Source organism: Emydura macquarii, unplaced genomic scaffold (genome assembly GCF_026122565.2).
Source record: "Emydura macquarii macquarii isolate MOO-44397 ecotype Brisbane River unplaced genomic scaffold, CSIRO-AGI_Emac_v2 contig_691, whole genome shotgun sequence".
NCBI classification, from domain to species: domain Eukaryota; kingdom Metazoa; phylum Chordata; order Testudines; family Chelidae; genus Emydura; species Emydura macquarii.
Window position 1 is genome coordinate 12,551,099 of NW_027130828.1, and position 21,166 is coordinate 12,572,264.

General features: G+C 44.4%; 1 protein-coding gene across 1 annotated transcript in view; it reads right to left on the reverse strand.

Moving 5' to 3' along the window:
- Positions 1-21,166, reverse strand: part of EEIG1 (estrogen-induced osteoclastogenesis regulator 1) — a 44,571-nt gene that overhangs the window by 18,229 nt on the left and 5,176 nt on the right. Inside the window, exons 3-4 of the mRNA XM_067542136.1 lie at positions 447-567; positions 63-92 (exon numbers count right to left, since the gene is read on the reverse strand). Coding sequence (XP_067398237.1) covers positions 63-92; positions 447-567 — 151 coding nt within the window. The remainder of the gene's footprint in view (positions 1-62; positions 93-446; positions 568-21,166) is intronic.

Genomic DNA, 21,166 nt, shown 5'->3' on the forward strand with positions numbered 1-21,166 from the left:
GGCATTGAGTGAGCATAGGACAGCTCAGCATTCTATTCCGTTTGCACGCTTTTTGCTCTTACCTTGGAGTAGGTTTTTCCGCCCTTCAGTTCCTGTAATGGGAAATAAGAAAAACAGGAAAAGGGGCCATCAGCTTTACCGTGGGAACAAAGGGAAACTCATCATACTGTCAGTGCTAGAATAGGCTTCCAAGATTTCACACCTCCCTGGCAGCCAGGGTACCACCTCCTTAGTCTCCCCTTCAAACATTGCAGGAGGATGGGGTGTGGGTGTGTGAGGGACGGGCTCTGACTATTTCCATTCAACTAGCCCAAGCAAAAAGCTTCTGTTTACCATTCAATATCCATGTATCCTCACATCTCCAAGACAAGGCAACCCCGGAACAATACCAACCCATCCAGCTGCCCGGGACGCTCCCATGTCAGAGATGGAGGATGAGTACTCGCCTTACGCACAGATACTCGGCAGATGCAGGGATCCAGGAGGCCTGTGGCAGGATTGGCACTCATTTTACACACAAAGGTGAATTTCTTCTTCCAGCGGACACAGTTTTCCTGCACTTCCTCTCTATGGGGAAGGAGAAAAAAAAAAGAATTAAGAAAAAGCAACCTGCAAGGAAAGTACAAAGCTGATCAAGCCAATTGCAGCTGCAAAACCCTCTACTCTGAAGAGCTGCCTGGTTTGCAAAGCTCTATTTGCATGACATTTCAATCCACGTCAACCAGAACTGATCACACACAGTTCTGGTTATTTAGGTGCCAAACAATTCCCCTGGCCAGCAGACAGGGTCCAATCCAAAGTATACACACGCCACATCTCCTCTACATGGAGCTTTTAAACAGAATTTGGGAATGGTGTTTAAACATTTCTAGCTAAACTTGGTTGGCTATCCAGTGTGGATGGGGGCTCAACTCTGTTAGAATCAAACTTTAAGAGCTGGTTTCTAGCCCATCCTGCTGGCTAGGCCAGTGCATGACCCTGGACTCAAATTTAACACATGCCTTATGAAGCAAGCACACTGCCTACACAGGGCTCTCTGTGCAGCAACCCTGTTCTCATGCTGGGTTCCAGCCAACACAGCAGCCCTACTTAGGTTAACAGAGGCACTGCAAGCGGGAGCCCACCATACATACAGGAAGCAGGGAAACAACAGATTTGGACCATGCCAGCTAAAGATCCTGTGTGCTCCTGGTCTACTCTGGGACGTGTGCAGCTGCCACAGAGGCTGGCCCTGTTCAAAAGAAAGACGGTGCTGGGAGGGGAGAATCTGTGCCCGTGACAGTCTGGGGATGCAGTCGCCTGGGGAAAGCAGCTCTCCAAACCCCCTCTAATCCAAGCACTGCAAGGCAAGCTAAAAGGGTGTTTAAATCGAGTTGCTGCAGCCTGAGCCACAGAAAGAAATGGAAGGGAGAGAAAAAATAAAGGCAAGTCTCTTGTTGCCTCCACTTTAACTGACAAGGGCTTTAGACTGAGATTCCTGCCTCTGGAAGGCCCTCAAAGGGAACGGGGGAAGGGAAGGCCTGGAACGAATTCTCTTTTTGGGGAGAGGGGACGTGGATGAGCACGGGGAGAGGCTCCGAATATCCATGCAGAGAGGGTGCACAATGCTCACATTACCTACGGTCTCTCTGCACACCAGGAAGCCCAGGCTGATCTATTTACAGCTCAGGCCTCTCCCTTGAGCCAATTAAATTCTCAGTGCATTTGGGCTCCGGGGCAATGAATCTTTGACAAGGGATTTCACCATTTGTAGCTATTAATTGCTATATTCAGATTGCCAACTACCTCCTCCATCTCCTAGCACAACACAAAAGGGGCTGGAGAGAAAGGAATGAGGGCACCAGATATACGCTGTACTTTAGTTGTTAAAAGCAATCCCTCTCCCCAGTCATAGCACCCAGGCATAATACAAGATCATGAGATCAGCGCTCTGAGGAAAACATACCTTCAACACCAGCCTGACACCTTGAAGTGGGGTCTGGCTATCTCTAGATAAAAACCATGTTGGGAAGGTTAAGTCTAACTAGCTTCTCATTCGTGTGGCTTGTATAAAATGGTTAGTGTGAATCCGGCAGGGAGCTAGAACAGGCTGGTTATTGCTAGCTCAGAAATACTTAATCTTCCCTTATCTGCCCCCAAAGAGGGCTGCATCATCCCCTTTTACAGATGGGAAAACCGACAGACTGGTGATTTTCTCAAAGTCACAGAGGGATCCTAGTGGCTTATGTAAGATTAAATCTCAGGAGTTCCTGGATCCTACTCCTGTGCTCAACCTACTACTCCACGCCTTGGAACCAAGAGTATTACCTCTCTCGGAAGGGACTAAAAGGCTTTTCTCACAACAAAGCAAGCTCAGCACCAGCCAAGTTGAGAGAACAGCTGTTTTTTGTTTTGTTTTGTTTTTTAAAAAGGGACAGGACAGAAGAATAAAATCAAAGAACTCCAAGGTATGTGATGTCATAAACCTGAACTGATGGCAGACAGCATGAGTGCTGAGAGCTTAGAAAGGAAAATTCGCTGGACACAGGATCAAAAAGGAATCCAGGGCAGGCCAAAAATACATATACAAATGCCAAATGTGCTTCAGAGATCCAAAGCAAGACATTTGGGATCGGTGGAAGCCCTGAAAACTTCAAGGCAGACAGACATCCACGTTCACAATAGTGAATGAAATGGCATGATGCAACTTGGGAATTAGGATACAGAACAAAAAGAAAAGAGGGGAGAACTCTACCTCATAAAAGTCATATAGAGAACCGGCACGAGACAATGAGGGGGGAAAAAAAAAAAAAAAGATCCCAGTGTCGTACATAATCAGGTCACACTTCATCCAAGGAAGTCAAAGTGCTTTAAACATTAATCCTCATACCCCGCTAGTAAGTAGGTGAGCATTATCCCATTTTACAGATGGGCAAATTAAGTATCCTTTCATCCAAATTAAGTGCTTTCCAGACTGTATACAGAGCAATTACTTCTCCCACCTGGGGCTAGGGCAGCCATTTTACCTCAGCAACACTACAGTTTCCTCACTCCTTTTCAAAGGGAGGAACGTTAGGCAGCACGTGGCTAACAATTTATGCAGAAGGCATACCAAAACCTGAACTTGGGCCCTCAAAGGGCAGGCCAAAAAAAAAAAAAAAAAAGGGGGGGGGGGGATTTTCACGTTATTTAGGTTTAATAATTTCTTGGTACCAATTAATCTGGAATTTGTAAGTAATTGCACCAGTAAAAGCTCACCAGCCTGACCAAACATTGTGATGACTAAGCTTTAGTGTGTCAGCATCCACAGCTCAGAATCCAGTCAAATACCTGAGGCTACTAACAGCTCTTTTTTGGGGTTACTGGTAGACATTTTCCTTTGGCAAGATTGGCTGTTCGAATGTACAGACTAATTTTCTTACCTGTAATTTGTATTGGTCACACTGCAGTAGAATAATCAAGTCAAACCAACCCCATCACTAACATTTGACCAGGAGATGTTGATATATAAGAAACACTTCTTAAAGGAATGTACTTCAGAAAGTGATATCAGTACTGACTAGTTACAAGGAACTGTTGTACAATACTAAACATTTTTTATCTGTATTAACTGTGGATTGATCCTGCCACTGGTTGAAATCATTCTACTTGTCATTATGAATCCTATGTATTCTGTAGTTTCAAAATTTTTACCATCTTGTACTATGCAACTTAATAATGGGTATTGCGAGATGAGGTGGTTTTGGGTTATTGATTTTTTTGGGAAAGAGTGTTTTGTGTAATGGTGGAAAAGGCCAAGACCTTAAAGAAAAGAAAGCCCTTAAAATAATTAAAAAGAAGACCGTAAGAGGCATAGTGAATCATTACAGCTGAATTCTTCTAGGAAAAAAGAACAGTTTTACACAGCTTGAATAGGCTGGGTGTTTGATGAAGTGGCAGACTTTGTCTGCCCGTCTGCTGACATCAGACAATCATTGGGCAGATAATTACAGAGAGCATGTTTTAAAGGTGGCCTTGAATGAAGCCCAGTTTGTATTTAGCACTGGGATACTCCCAGGTGTACAAACAGAAAACACACAAGAACCAGCGAGATGGCAGAAGTGCTGCAAGGAGATGAGAAGGGAGGTGTCCCCCACAACCCTAATCACAGAACAGCCATGCAAAACTACAAGCCTAAAACAGATGTGTCCAGTTTTAAACCTCACTCTGTACTTTTGGAGCCAGAAATAGATTCAGATCAATGCCCGGCCACAGGTCCAGACTCGTCACTGGGTCTTCAGAGGTTTTATTTTAGTAGTGGTCTATAGCTGTGTGCTCCATTTCGCCCTTGCCAGCTAAGCTCTGACCTTCAACAGAGTAGGTTTATAAACTGTATATACTTAGCCAGGAAGAGTAATTATACCATTCTCACAAGAGAAACCAAATCAAGCCCATACGATAAGTGCCAGTTCCTTGCAGAATGTGTGGAATGCCTCAGTCTAAAGAACCAACTTCTTTCAGGACTTCAAATTCCAACACCTTGCCCATTTAATGTATCCTTGACTCCCTGGACAGCCTGTGGGATGGACCTTTGCACCCATCCACCCAGTGATCTACTCCATCTAGAGCCATAGCGCAATGTGATAAAGAGGTGCTGGAAACTTGGATGCCATAATGCACTAGCATGCTACTGGTTGGAAGGATGTATAGCAACATCCCATGAGCTTATCAGCAAGTCAGTGAACAAGATATACAAGTGAACAAGGTGATCCTTTTGGAGGGGAAAGGTGATCATGAGACCACAAAGGTTCTCTCTGTACAGATTCTGTCTAACTAGGGGCTTAGAGTTGGAAGGTGGAAAGTGTTTCAGATTTTGGAATAAAGATAGTTACCAAGCATGATCTACTTGCATATCTGCCAACCACAGAACTGCACTGTTATAGCAAGCCACAGAACCAACTATGACTTTAAGATGGCTAAAAAGGACATTCAAAAAAGGTAATCAGAAAAGACCGTGTGTGGAATAAATGCTGTCTTTGAGTTAATGAAGTCCCTTCTCCTGCATACCAACAACAGCTATCTAGAAAAATACCAAACCCCCCAATCAGACCATAGACAGATTCTGGTCTCTCCACACTGTCCCCAGCCAGACATCCCAACATGCAAACCCAAGCTCCTGGGGGAGAGGAATTTGTCAGACTTTTAATTATTAAAGAAAAATTGAGTTTCACATTGACTTAAATCCTGAAGGAGTAAGTACATTGCTAGATAAAATTGTTGTCCCCTTTGATTTTCCCCAATGATTATTCTGTGGTCTTTTTGGGAAGTGTTATACTGTTATTTTCCCTGTACAAAACACTTAAGAAAAAGACAGCTTTCTTATGACAGACATTTTAATAGTGCAACCCATTTGTAGTAAATGCCGAAAAGTTTTACACTCAAAAGCAGAAAGCCAACTATCGCACTGTTAAATTAGATGCTGTGTGTAAATATTTCCCCCATGAGCAGAGCTCCTTATTTCTCTCTCACCTCCCACACTTAGGAGCACAGCTTTATTATTCATGATGCTCACAGTCATTAGTGCACTCTAGCGGTGCTCCCAGTTTGAAACCCCTTCTAAAATGTGGATCTGGGTCAGCTACTCTGAGTAGCACTACTCGGCCTGCATGCCCACAGCAGATAGTACTCTGTGCTGTTTACGGTTCACCACTTCATTCAGTGATACTCCAGTGACAGCACTGCAAACATGACCCTTCCCCTGCAAAGTCAGATCAAGCTAGTGAAACCGTTTTAAAGAGGTCAGCCAGCCAACTCCCAGCTCAGATTCCTATAATAAATGCGACTGATTGATTGGAGCCACTCATTGTACCATCTGCCATTTTCCAGGTTTCTCCTCCCATTTTTCTTCCTTTGGAGTGGAGATGGTTGGTAAAGCAAGACAAAGAAAGCTGGGACAAAAGCATTCCTCAGAGCTGCAAGGAAAATTTGGTTGAGTGTCAGGAGCTATTACTAGAGGTAGATGCCTACATATAAATCCTACACAATTTCACTAAAGCTAAAAACTGAGCCAGAAGAACTTGTTACAGACACTGTCAAAAGCTGTGCCATAGATGGAATCCAACTGTATCTCTGTAACCAGGCTAACGCCTGAGACAGTCAGGGTTTTAATCTGTTACAGTGACACCGTTAGGTCCCATCTACGCGATAATGACGTAACTTGGTCAGGTGATCATCTGTTTTTCCTTGTGTTCCCTGACTCAGGTATAGCTGTAGTGTAACCCATGAGAAGAACTGGAAACAATTTTTAGGTGCTAACGAGGTCTGATGGTGCTATGGTGTCTGCAGTGGCCAAATGCACAGGCAGGCTATTTACTAGTCACTTGAATTTATACCTGTCCCATAGCTATCAAACGCCAGGCCTCGTTACAAACTTTGCGAAAGTTTTGTAAACACAGATGTGTCCCAGATGATTTAACATTTATCTTGACTATTGTGTCCTTAAAAAAGCATCTCTCAGAATATGTAAAAGAAGGCTAATGTCCTACATCTGGCCCTTGGCAGGCTGAGAGTCCAGACAGTGACTACAGGTGGGGATTGCTTTACTACCTTGCAGCCATTATGAGAGGAAACCCTGCAGCCCTGATGCTCAGCTATTTGGTTTCTGTGCACGGAAATGGCAAGAAGTCAGCAGCAAACAAGCTACACCATCAGCAGCTGCTGCACTAAGAGGCAGCCTACTAGCAGGAAGCTAAGGTTGGCACCCCTTTACCCACTGCACTGCAGTCTGCACACACTCAAATCAGCTACCATCAGATCAACGTGCATACTAACTAAAAATGTACAAAAAATCCCAACCAACTTGTTTGTCAGAAGCTAAATTGCTAGACCTGGTACTGCACAAAATGGAGAAAGTGTCCATTTACATTCCAGATTAATCAAGCTCTCTCTCCATCCCAGATCCACTCATGTCCCAGCTTTTCATACCTCAGGTGTGTCTCTAAGTTCTCCAAAGAACTGAGAGGGAGGTAGGCAGAGGTACTTTTTAGGGAACACCAATTAACACTGATCAGCATCTCTTTCTCTTGCCCCACTCACTGTAAGATTTTAGGAGAAGGTAGAAACAAGCCAATAAATGGTCTTCACTTGCATTCCAAAATTGGGGATGCCTGTGCAGGTATTCAGCTTTCAAAGTAAGCAGGGCAAGTAGCTGGATTATACACTTTCAAAGGACAGCCACATACTACAAGTGATACTGTGGTGTAATGAGTCATCAGCATCAGAGCACAGTGTTAGAGGAGATACAAAGATGTCCTCAGCACCAGTGGTCATTGGATGCATTCTAGGAGTTAACCCAAGTGACCTGACAAAGACAGGGTGATTACATTGTCCAACTTATATTTCCCTGTAGTTTCAACTGAAGTTGTTACTCACTTACACTGTTGTGTAGTTTTCCTGGTGCAAAATGGCTGCTGCATGGCAGTGGTGAGTGAAGCGATTTCTAGACAAAGGTTGTACAGAAGCAGGATTTTCTAAAATTTGGATTAAAAGAAAGAGCCCCAAGCTATACGGTGTATCATTATTAGACCAAGGGTTCTCAAACCTTTCCAAGTCACTGGGCTAGTGATGGTAGCCTCACATGGCCACCTCCCCACACCTCATCCCACCCTCTTCATACAGCAGCTCTGGTGCTAGGTTACCTAAAGTAACACCAGAGAAAGATGAACTCTAATCAAGGAGCTGTACACATCTCATTGCTTTCTCATCCTGGACCCAAATTCTGCTACTCTGGATCTGTGCAGTTTGCTTCCTTGCCCTGCACGTAGGGCATTTACACTTCTCAGTCAGGATCTTCCAAGTGGATGTATTAAATCCTCACTGCTCTACCTCCAGATCACCTTTCCTTGTGGCTGTTTCCTGTGCATTTACTATGCCTCCGACTTGTGAACAAAATTTAATTAAGTCTGTGGAGACAGTCACTCATTAAATCTGTGCAGCAAACCCTGGGAGAGCCATATAAAGGAGCTACACTTGAAAACTAACACATACAACTGGAGTAGGATGGCAAGAACCCCCTCCTTTCAGTTGTACATGTTTCTCCATTGGGAAGGAAGTTGTTCTGGGGACCACAGTTTGAAGATGGCTACTTTGTGGGCAACCCTCCCTCCAAGAGAATGTTTGTGTTTGGGAAGAGGTGACGAGTGGAAGAAAGCAAGGTGTGGCCAACAATTTTTAAGGCTTTGGAACAAACTTGTATGGAACTTCCCAGATGTGCGAGAGATGCCATTGATTTGTAGAAAACAATGGACACATGATGCGATGAGAAATCTAAGGTGATGAAGCCTGGAATACAGCAACATGCAGGTGCCGAAGGACTAACCTACACTAGAATCGATACAGCGACACAACTGCACTAATGCAGCTGCGCGGCTGTAACGAGTCTGATGGAGATGGCTCTCCTGCCAACATTGCACTGTCCGCACTGGTGCGTAGGTTGGTGTAACGTACATCAGTCGGGGGTATTCACGCCCGAGTGACGTAAGCTATACCAAAGTGGTAGTGGGTACAAGCCCTTAATGTTAAAAGCCATTTAAATCCAGAGCTTGTCTTTCTTGGACAGAAAAGATACTAGCTATTCAATGACTCACACTGAAATCACTCAGTTATGACTGAGCTTACGTCACTCACTAAAACAATAGCCAAACTCAATAGCTGAATATCAGCTGTTCACAGCTACATGCGTCTTTCCCTGAAAACCCCAGTATTCTGAGACTAACAAGAGCTGGCTGTTATGGACTAGATGTAAACAGCTGTGGTGGAAAAAGGATGGCTCAGAGACAGATGATGTAAACCCTTGTTACTCAGAGAACTCGGTAAGCAAATCTTTATTGTTTGATACAAGCAGTGTTTGGGTGTTCCACAAGAAGTGTTTTATGTAAAGAGTTCACTCGGATGGGTCACCACATCCACCCACTCACAAAACTCACTCTCTCGTGCACTTCCAACAAACCTGTTTACTCTCCATAGATACAACTGCAGTCGAGAAACATGCCTACTCACATCCCCTAAAAATCCAGCCCCGCCCATTCAGTTACTCACATTAATGCCAGGCTACTCATGTCTTTTCTTTAAGGCATCTTGCCCACAGACAACACAAATGCTAGATCTGGTTGCTGAACAAGCTACGATAGTCCTTTTGGGATCAAGGCAAGTTCTGCTCTATGACAAATACATTTTCAAAGTGCTTTATGAACATTAATTCTCCCCCATCCCTGGGATGGTTCTGTTTCTTCTGCTGGTCAGTGGGATTTTCAAGGAAATCGAATCAGGAAGCCAGCTTTGATTTACTGCTGTTTAAATAAATGAGCATCACCCAGACAGTTCTGCTTCCATGGAGAAGGGATGAATGCAGGAATGAGGTTTAGTGGAAGCTAAGTAAAAAAGGAGTTACACAGGGGAACTGAAGGGACAGCTCAGAAAATGAGTCAGGAGCAAACTTCTCTATGGAACCGAGCAGAATGAGCAGTGGCAGGGTTGGGAAAGGCAGGTGAAGACAGAGGACTAGAGCAGAAAGCAACAGAAGCAGAGAGAAAGTGACAGAACATGGCACAATAAGAACAGACTAAAAGATCCCTTGGAGAGAAAAGGAAGCACCTAGTTCTGTCATTGCACTGCATACTTTGCTGCCTCAATAATTTTATTAAAATGTGAAAAGAACCATAAAAGTATGGCTTTTTATTGCCACGACTATCATTAGTTCTGACGGGGGTAGACTAAAGTCAGGGAATTTGCAATTGCAGCAAGAATGATTAATAAAGGGAACTCCAGGGCGTTCACCCCTACTTACAGATGTATACATACAGAATTTCTAACTGTATGTTAGGAGCTTATTTGGTGGACAATAATTCAATTTTGTTTGTCCAGACTCAGGCTTCCTGACAGTAGGATTTTTTCTAACTGGCAGGCACATTAACACACAATTCTGCAACCCCACAAAACATCCCTGTAAGTAAATGACCTCCAGTTCGCTCCATATGATAGTACATGGCACAAATGAAGTCATGAGGTACAAACTGTAACAAAATATCCGTAACTGCTGGTGACATCTAAAAACTAAAACTGCTGAAAGAAAATCAGTTTAGAAGAAGTGAAATATGCTAAGAAGTCAGCGCTTTCAATATGTTTGCTATACTTCAGAAAAATACCTTACAGCTGACGGGCAAGCCCCATAGAAAAAGGTGTTTAAAGGCCCCTCTACAAGCACAAAACATCTACAGTAGAACCTCAGAGTTATGAATCCCTCGGAAATGGAGGTTGCTCGTAACTCTGAAATGTTCGTAACTCTGAACAAAACGTTATGGGCGTTCTTTCAAAAATTTACAACTGAACATTAATACTGCTTTGAAACTTCATGTACAGAAGAAAAATGCTTCTTTCGCTTTATTTTTTTTTAGTAGTTTACGTTTCACACAGTACTGTACTGTGTTTTTTTGTTTTTGTCTCTGCTGCTGCCAGATTTCATACGTTGGTTCCATGGTTGACCTGTCAGTTTGTAATTCTGGCGTTCATAACTCTGAGATTCTACTGCATTAGAATTTAGGGGGAGATAGTTACACAGCAGAGATCTTAAAGGTCTGAATTTGCAGAACAAGCCAGGTGGGTTGGAACCGCCACTTTCTTTGGGAAAGGAGCGGGAAAATATTCCAAACACAGCAGTAAGGTATATGCATGACACTTTACAGGCACCTTAAGAGCCCCTGCTCCGAAGTGTTTACGCTCTATGGAATCCTAAAAATGAAGGGCTGGAAGTTCAAGAGGTCAAGTTCAGCCCCCTGTGCTGAAGCAGGACCAAGTAAACCAGACCATCCCTGACAGATGTTTGTCCAACCTGTTCTTAAAATCCTCCAATGATGGGGATTCCACAATCTCCCTTAGAAGCCTATTCCAGAACTTAATTATCCTTATATTTAGAAGGTTGTAGGTTTTTTGGGTAATAGCTAACCTAAATCTCCATTGCTGGAGATTAAGCGTATCGCTTCTTGTTCTACCTTTAGTGGACATGGAGAACAACTGACCACCATCCTCTTTGTAACAACTCTTAACATATTTGAAGACTTATCAGGTCCCCCTCAGTCGTCTTCTCACAAGACTACTTCCTCATAGTGCAGGTTTTCTAAACATTTGATCATTTTGTTGCTCTCTCCTGGACTCTCTCCAATTGATCTACATCTTTCCCAGAAATGGACACAGTACTTCAGCTGAGGCCTCACTAGTGCTGAATAGAGTAGGACAAATACCTCACCTGTCTTACATATAACACTCCTGTTAATGCAGCCCAAAATGATATTGGCTTTTTTTGCAACTGCAGCACATTGTTGACTCATATTCACTGTGATGCACTATTACCTTCAGGATCTTTTCAGCAGTACCATCACTTAGCCAGTTACTCCCCATTTTGTATGTGCGCATTTGACTATTCCTTCTTAAGTGCAGTATTTACACTTGTATTTGTTTAATTTCACTTTGTAGATTTCAGACAAACTCTCTAATTTGTCAAGGTCATTTTTAATTCTAAACCTGTCCTTCATGATGCTTGCAACCCTTCTCAGACTGGTGTAACGCACACATTTTATAAGCACACTCTCCACTCCATTTATCCAAAGACAAAGGCTGTAGGGAGAGGTGGTATGGGCAGGATAAAGGCTGCAAGAGAAGACAAGTATAAAAGAAGCAAAGACTGACTTGAGGTAAAAATGCAAACCCAAGGTCTTGTTGCCACATCTACAGAAACAACACGAACTGCTTTTGGTCAAAGGCCAGGGATACATGCCAAATGGAGAAATGTCACAAGAACAGAAGAGTCAGTTAAACTGAGCTCACACTGCAGTTCCAGAGAAGATATGACTAACCAGAGACGCTGGGCAGCTGATAGTTACTGAGATACAAGTCTATCGAAGATGTATACAGTACACTAAACATGGCTTTCTGAACTCTGATCGCTATCTATTGAAACACTTCCCCTTCTCCCACTCCCATTGTTCTGATAGCTAATGCAGCTCCAACCAGTCTAAGAAGAATTTGCCTACCGCACTCCCAAACCTAGTTACTGCTCTCCTATAAGCAAAATTCAGATGGACTATGGTGGTTAGAGCAAGAAATTAGGGTCTTTGCTGAAGACTTAACTCCAGTGATTGGCACACAAGTCTGATCATCCAGTTTAGTCTAGTCTAGGTGTGGGCAGCCACACTACAAAGCCACACTTGAGTTGCTGTATGCTCACTGGTGCTGCACACCCCTGTGCGTTGCTAGGACTTCTGGGGGCATATTCCATGTTCTTTTGTGCTGCAGTAAGCAGAGGTGCTCTATGCTACCCTTCCAGTGAATTGTGCATAAACTTGTCTGTCTTTCTGAGCATATGGGAGGAATTGTGGGAAGGCACTGGAGGACTATCAGCACTTGAGTGACTTAGCCTGTGTCCTCACTGCAAAGGGGGAGAGGGGCACTTGCCTGTGTGAAAGGGTAACCTATACCCCCACCCAGCCCAGCTAATCAGAGTTTAAAGCACCAAACTCAGGTGAAAAGGTTTTGGGCATGGACAGAAGAGTTGAGTAAGAGCCCAAATTAATTCTGCAGTGAAGACATCGTAGGGGTCAGGATTCCTGGGTTCTAATCTCAGCTCTGTCATTGACTTATCTTTGGGCAAATCATGATTTAAGTAGTATAAGGAGACCAGGGGAAAAGGTTTGAGAAAACATTCATCTGAGGCTCTACAAGTGCTTTCCACGACGATGTATGTGTTTAATATGGACAAAGTGGATTGAACCTCAGTTTTCAGAGCAGATCATTAGCAATTTTTTGCTAGTAGCGAAGAGGGGATGCAAAAATAAAGATGCGCTGCAGTGATTTCCTAGTTCTATGAACTGTACAGATTATTTAGTAGGCATTAGCAGTGAACAGCCTGGACATAAAGTTTGTGGGATGAATAAAAAAAGTTTCATAAATACAACTATTGCTGGAGATGCTCTAGGGGTCAGTTCCTTGTTGACTAAATCCAGGTCCTGTTGAAGAAAGGCTCCAAGGTAAAGTCCAACAGGGAAAAATCTGATCATATTCCTATTATGCAGCATATAAGATGTTGCTGTTATGCCACTAGACATACAAGAAAAGGACTCTGTGCACAAACAGACCTCCAAAATGAAGAAAAACCCAGAATCACACAAACGGCCAAGTTCACCTGTGCTATAATTCCACCAACACAACGGGTTTCATCAGCCACTAATTTGGCTCAAGTTTTCAATGCAGGAAGTATCAGCATAATGAGCCTGAAATCAAACCCAGTGTTATGAAAAACAGTTTGGATTATCCAAGAGGAAACACCCTGACATGCCTGGGCACGTTCCAGCTGAGTCACTCCCAGGTGATGACAAAGCGCACATCAGTCAGGGCTGCTCTACACTACAGTGTGCTGTCAATGGAAGTCAGCTTTTGGTGACAAAACAGTGGTGGTGTACCTGCTACAATGCTCCCCGCGCAGACAAAACTCCCCTGCTTTGGCGACAGAATAAAAGCACCTTGACGAGAGGCGTAGAGCTTTTTGTGGAAAAGTTAGCGCAACAAAGCGTTAGTGTAGACGCTGTGTGCCGTAACTGGGCTCCAGGAACTATCCCACAATGCCCACCCTGACTGCTCTGCTCACTGGTTTGAACTCTGCTGCGCTGCTCTGCATTCCAGCTACACAGGCAGGTGCCGCTCCCCTGTCAAAGCCCCAGGAAGTTTCGAGATTGCTCAGCATGGAGCTCACATAGCTACTGCCCAGCTGAGCATGTCGGCTCCTGGCAACAAAGGCAGTCCTGCCTGGACTACAGGGGAAGGGGTGAATCATTCTTCTGGGTCTGTGGGGAGACAAGGCTGTGGGAGAACTCCCAGGGAATCAATCCTGCTCTCCTCTGGCAGGCATGCAGGCGGCATGGGCTCCTGCTGGGGGAGGAGGCGGGGGAGACTCCTGATGTGCTGTGCAAAGTCAGGGAGGGAGGTGGAGGCTGATGTCAGGGTGTCCCCTTTCTCCCGCTGGTGGTCAGGTCTCTGCTGAACTTGGGGGGGGGCGAGGCAGGGGGACACCAGCTGTCTGTGCACCAGCTTCTGCCTCAGGATTGGTTGCTTCCGGCAAAGAGACAGAGAGAGGACACTCACTGTTCCCCAACACACACAGGCACACTCACTCCCTGTCACACACTCCCTCCACCCCACCTTTCTGTGGGCTTCCAGTGTTTGAGTTCAGCAATGTCAGCTTGGCTGACAGGGCAGTCGAGAAGCAGCTGTCACTCTAATAGGATGCCTGATGGGACTCAAACCTTCATCCTGTGATGCTGGGCCTGCCCCAGGAGGCATTGCAAACCCTTCCCAAAAGCACCCTGCGTACAGTTAAGACAGTGGGACAGCTACCCACAGTGCACTGCTCCCTGTATCCATGCAAGACCTGGTAGAGTGAATGCACTCCACTGAGACAAGGAGCACAGTGAGGACATGCAACAGCAGTTTAATTACAGTGGTGGCTGTACGCCAGCATCACTTGTGTCGACAAAACTCTGTAGTGTAGATAAGGCCTCCGAGTCAACACCACAGTACAATGGAGAACCTTCTCCAATGAGCAGCACCCTTTTACCCCAGCCGCAGGATGCTTGTTCACACTGCACGCCAAAACCCATATAATGGGAGCGCTATAATAGTCACCAGCGTTCCTGGCTGTGTTGGTATCAGATCTCAAGCTGCAGAAAGCTATTTCTAGACTGAACACCTTTCTGAATGTTTCCTAGCATCATGTTATCTTCAGGCATCCTTATTACTTCCTCTAGCTATGGGAGTTTACCATCTTAAAGGCTACTCCTGTTGACTCATAGTACAAGTCATTTGCAAGATGTGTAAAAGATCTGTAGGACAGCAAACTTGCATGGTATCCTTGCCACTTTGGCATACTCAAACAGAAGCTACACATCCCAAGCACATCCAGTGTCCCGTGCAGCTTATTCTGCTAACAACCTTACTCTACACCAGCCACGATACCCCACACTGTAGTTTCATGAGCACAGTTTCCAGGCTGTATCTGGAACACCGATAAAGGTAGCCTCATATGAGCCACAGCTTGGGCAGAAACAACAAACCTGAGAATACAGTCTTTCTAGACCACTGTTGAAGTTATAGAGTCAAACTACTGAACTGGTGGAAGTCACTGGCCAAGCACCTGGTACCATAGTTTGTTCAAGTGCTAAACCAGTTTTTGACAACAGTAGATTTTTCTGCAGCTGCAGAAGAGGCTACTTTTCTTCATTTCAGTTTATTCAGCTACTTTAGTTCCATGACTAGTTCATTCAAAGTTCATAAATGGACTGGGAGCTGAAAGCAGAAAGTCTGGTTTTCCTCTTCCAATCTCATGAATAAGTCTCAGAGAATGAGCTCTACTAGTTCTAAAGGACATGGTCACCAATCAGTTCAATTCACTAACTACTGCTACTTCCTTTGTTTAATAAATTAGTTATTTTTAAACACAAGAAATATGTTGATATACATAAGAAAAAAGTATTCCACACATTTTTGGTAGATTTATTTAACTAATAAAAACCATTTTGTGTGCGAATTTGATTGAATTCCAGTTTCCATCCAAATACAGCTTGACAAGTCATGAGTAAAAAAAAAATTATCTAGTAAATAAAACCATCATTCACCATTTTCTATTATAATACAAAGTGCTAAAATTAAGTATCTGAATAAATGTATGTTAAGTTATATAAACGCTTAAATAAATGTGTATAAAGTGTATTCTGGTTAGCAAAAAAAAGCAGCACCAAATTTAGCGTAAAGGTTATATTAATTGCAAAAATCAAGGTTTTAATGGTTATCAAGCAACAAGAATCAACTTCTCTAAGAAGTTAAGTGAAAAGTACAAATGCAAAATAAGATGAAAGTTGACTGAAATCAATCCATCCCGAAGTGAATCCTCCAACAACCCTGGATACCACTCTCTTCCTTTCTTCTGCCCATCCTTCACCCCCAAAGACACAAACACTCTTATTGTAATATGGCTGTAGCTGTTAGCCAAGTCCTGGAGAGTTCAGCTCCAGTGCTAAAAAGGTAAAGCAATTCTAGAAGGCTTGTCAAGCTTCATTTGACAGTCTTAGCCACAAAGTGCATTCCAGCTACAGTACTGAAATGAGGGACGTGTCAGGCATCAAGCCTCCTCCTACTACAGTGCAAGCACACCACTTAGACATAGGTTAGACAGTCATCCCGGCATGGGGGCTGGGTGTCTATTAATTAAAGCAGAGATAGCCACCAGTCAGAAACCCATTCGAGAGCTGCTACTGAAATCTTTGTGTTTTGTTTCGTCTGAAGTCCTATTCTGAAAGTAGAAGTGACGTGTTTAATCTTCCCACTGTGAGCCCCAAACCCACTTCCACTCTATTTTGGGAGGGGACTTCCTGTTGATTAACAGCTTCAGAAAAGCTACCACCAAACCTAGACCTTCTCTGAGGCGACAGACTAGAGCCAGATTATTTTAGAGCAGGGGCAGTGGGCTAGGCTCCACAGACACTGACAACAAGAAATCACTCACTTGTAAGACACTTTAGAAACTCAGCTGCCTGCATTCTGTGCTACTCAGAAGTAAAGGATGGAAGGGTAAGAGAGACAAAACATTTCTTACCATGCATCTTTACCAAAGGAAGCCTCCTAGCCTCCAGTGTTGGTTTGAGTGCGTGTTTTAGGGCAAGCAATCCAAGCTCAGCTTCAGAGATCTTATTTAATGCTCCAGCTCCCCTTATTTCAGCCCCCCTAGAACACTATCCCACAACTTCTCTAAGGGCAACAGCCCAGCAGAACCCATATAGACTGAATGAACAATCTACAATTGATGTTTCTTTGTTTAGAGTCCCACTGCTTTGGCACCGCATAACCCAGCAAAACCCTAACTCATTCCCACTGCACCTGTAATAGAGGACTTCGGGAAGGCCTCCCCATCACCCAGACTACTGATAAATTCAACCACACCGAAGGCATAATCCTGATGTTTTCCCAGCTCAGCTATTGCTGTTTGAAAGGGAAAGCACCCGTGCTAGCCACAGAATGACTTTGCTATGGCATATCGAGAACATCCTGTCTCCCCAACACTGCAGCCTCCTTCCAGACCTCAGGTCTCCTTGTGCTTCCTTTTCATTCCCCCTCCTCACTTCCATATCCCATCTCACTTCCCTCATCTTTCCTCCGCTCAGCCACATCAACACATCTAGAAGAACTGACCACACAAGAAAACAAAGACTTCCACAGAAATCAGCAAATTCAGCTCCAATAGAACAATTCCCTCCTTGCTTATCCACAGGCTAGAGACATCCAACAACAACGTTGTTCATCCTGTGAACACAAGGCACAACTGTTTGTCTAGTGGGAAGTGCCTATCAAAAGGAGGCACTAAAATGAGATTCATAGTCCAGCTGTATGGTACCAAAGACGTTAACTCCTGACTCAGTGAGAACAGGGATAGATATTATGCCTTCCAGCAGGTGCACAGAGTAAGACGTGGGCAAAGAGTGAGCGTCAGGAGGAAAAGAAAGGGAGTTTCTTTAAACGGCACGTGCTAGGGTGGGACAAGGCACTGACACCACTCACAGCAAGAGTTAAATTACTGGTTTGAGGTCCTAGGCCCGTACCAAAGAAAACAGTATTATCTGACTAAGGGTTCTGCATGCACACAATAGGCGTATGGGCCAATATTTGGCGGGCCATCAAAGCTACGAAACAAGGAGTTTAAAATCCAAGTCTTTGAATGGCACAGAGCAAGGGATCCACAAGGAAGAACGCCAAACAATAGAGACTGCATATCCAGACATAGCCATCTTCATCCCCCCCCAGACGTGATCCTCTCCAGTTAAGCAACCTGGGAGGCTGGATGCCTGAGGTGCTCACTCACACATGCCAATGCTCAGACTTGCCTGGAAGGGAGAGAGGTTTCTGATTTCGAAGAGCAGAAGTGGGTGTTCTTTCCCAGAAAACTCTGAAATAGCACATGCAATTTCCTGCAATAAAATATAATCCTCCCTAGCATTTATCCAGAAACTGGTACTAGAACAGCTTGCCATGGGCACCTTATAGTCTATTAAAATACAAACAGATGTGCACCAAAACCACAGGGTCTCAAAGGCACACATGTATGGCTCAAACAGATTACAATTCACGAAGAAGAGAGGCAAACCAAAAAGCTACTTATCGCTTCCCCTCTATTTAGGAAGGTAGCTACAAACTTTCAAAGGGAAGGTGGATTTAACTCTCAGGCTCAGTACCTTGCTCTCACCGTGTGCATTGGGCCGAAATCCACAATGGAGTGGACAGAGAATACTGCAACATTTTAAACAACGAGGCCACAGGTTCCCTACCCCCCAGTGTAGAGCATTAATTTATAGTGGGCCATTTTTGAGATACGGGCTGCTCAAGTCATGTGGGGAAAGGCTGTTGCTAAATGTTAGTTGGCAGAGCAAGCACTGGTGCTAGATCAGTGATCAGGAAAGAGGGAAAAAACGGGATCCCTGCTGTCCCAGCATGGAGCTTTTCACAGCACATCAGTTACAGAGAATAAAGTCACACTCCACCTCAGAGACACTAGGCAGGACAGGAAGTCAGAGCTATGGAGTCCACAGGGACTGACTGACCTTACACAAACAGGATACAGCCCCCATAACAGGAAAGTTTTAACATCGTCTTGCAAAAGGTTAACAGAATTCTGCAACTATGACCTACAACAGGAACAGACTGGCTCAGCATTAGGCAACAGGGCAGAATGAAGTTTCTCTATGTCAAATGCCGCAGGTGTATGAGCCATAAGCTGGGAAAGTATGAAGAAAATGCAATGTAAACATACAGCAGCTCCAAGGTAGTTTGCAGTTAGCTCACACCACAGTTTGCCATGGTGTCTTGCTCTACTTCTCCCTCCCGGTTTTTCCTAGCACTCGCTTCCTCTATCACTCCTGCCTCACCCCTGTCAGTGGAAAAGACTTCTCTGCATGTCTTGCTAGCTGGATTTTGCCTACCTCATTGACTCTACTGGTTTCAAACCTTAGATGAAGACAGTTGTTCTCTATTGTCTATACTTCCTAATTTCTCTCTATTTTTCTAATTTTTAAATTCTCTAGTTTTCTAATTCTTAAAGTGTGTGTATATTGGTATGGTCTCTTATCCTGAATTAGGCTGTGCTGTATCTCATAGGAGAGTTGTTTCCACCAGGCTGCATTCAAATCTCTTCCATTAAGGCCCTCCAACGGCATTCCTCAGCCAGTAGCTGAGAACTACGTTCTACACTCCTGTATCTGGTGACGTTGTTCAGTCACATAAAGAGCTTTCTGTCTCTACGTAGGGAAGGCCTTTACTTCCAGCTACACTTACAGCAAAAGCACTTAAGATGTCACCCTGCTGCATACTCCTGCAGATGCTGGGATGAAGCAAGCCTGGCTCTACTATACAGTCAGATCCCCATACAGCTAGAACCAAATTCTGCGCTCAGACCCCTGCACCTCAGAAATCAGTGGGATCTCAAGAGAATAAAAGAGCAGAATTTGACCCACCATTCTTTCCCGTCATTAGAGCCGATTCTTTCGCTCATCCTGGCGGGGACTAACTATGGAGGATGATTGTACAATTCCCTAAGCCTAAAACCTGACATACCTAGACTATGTGGAAACAGGTTTAAATCCCAGCACAGTCAGCCTTTCATTCTCTGAAGAACTGTAAGCAATTTACCACATTTGGCTCTTTCAGACAAGACCTTAATAAAAAAGTGTCTTGGCTAGTATGCATGGATAGGGAAGATCTCCTGGCACATTTTATAAAAGCAGAGGTTTGCTCTGATGTTCTTGTCCCCTCTCCCTCTGCTGTGCAAGGGGCTGTGTGCTCCCCTCGACCCACGAGGCAGCTGCATTTCAGTGATGCCCTACAAGTACAACTGTAAAGTGCTTCAGTATCCTTTGGGAGGGGGAGTGTCAGGGGAGAAGGAGTTAATCTAAAGCAAATACATTCTTCATCTAAAAGAGCAAACAAAGTCACTGCTGCACTGAAAGCCATGCCCTAACTCACAGGGGACCATCAGCTGCACCAAGTGCATCTCCAAATGCCAGCTACTTTGCCTTCCCTTTCTCTGGGGGCAAGTTTGTGTGTGCTGCAGTCAGCAGAGGAAGTGGCCTTACACCCTTGCAGCACTTAGCTGAAAGTCATAAGACTCCACATCAGCAACTTCCTCGGCTCAACCTACAGCACTAAAAAGCCTCCTAATGAGCCAGACTACCCTAAGGGAGTCAGCTCTTCCCAGATCAGAACTCTTCCACTTCAGTTTGTCTATTAGCAGCTGTTAAGTTGTGACAGAAAGAAAGACAGAGGAAAAAATTGGTTCCCTGGCCTAAGCTAGAGTTCAAGTGCTAGAAGCACATGGGAAACCAAACGAAGCTGCTACACCAATCAAAAGGAGCATGGTCTTTAAGAAACTATGATTCTCAGCTTAATGGAGCATCTAAATGGTTAAGTGCATTAGATTTTCCACCTCCAAGCCTCGGGAACGAACAGAAATGCCCTGAAATGGCTCAGTTCTAGTTGAACACAGGTCGGCAGGGATAAGCGTTCTAATTCCACAGTCCTCGTTTGCGGACTCCCACAAAACTCAGTCCTCTCCCTTATAATATTCAACACCAATATGAAGCTACTGGAGAGCCAGTGAAACCACACAGACTAAAATGTGAGCAGTAGGTGGATGACACCTGGCACTTCAGCTGCTATCCATCTGAGGTAGACAGCACTGTCTCCTGGCTTTCTTAATGGCTAGCCGAAATCAGCACTGGGATGAGGGCCAGTTGGTTATCACTCAACCCAGACAGCATGGAGGCGATGCTGTCTGTATATTGAATAACTCATTACCAAGGGCATCAGTCCTCAACTTCTAATGTCAACCTGCAGCCTTTGGGTCCTTTTTGGTGCTACTGGATGATCTTGTAGCCCCAGGGGAGGTCTATTTCAACCGGAAAGCGGCTACAAGCCTGAGCTGGATCCTATCATAGAGAGAGCTGGTTGTGGTGCTCCACGCAGGAGACCTCCAGATGAGGCTATTGCAACATCTAAGATTGAAGATACACACCTGGAAAAGCTTTAGCTGGAAAAAAATGCAGCACTCAATCTGCTTTGAAAGACT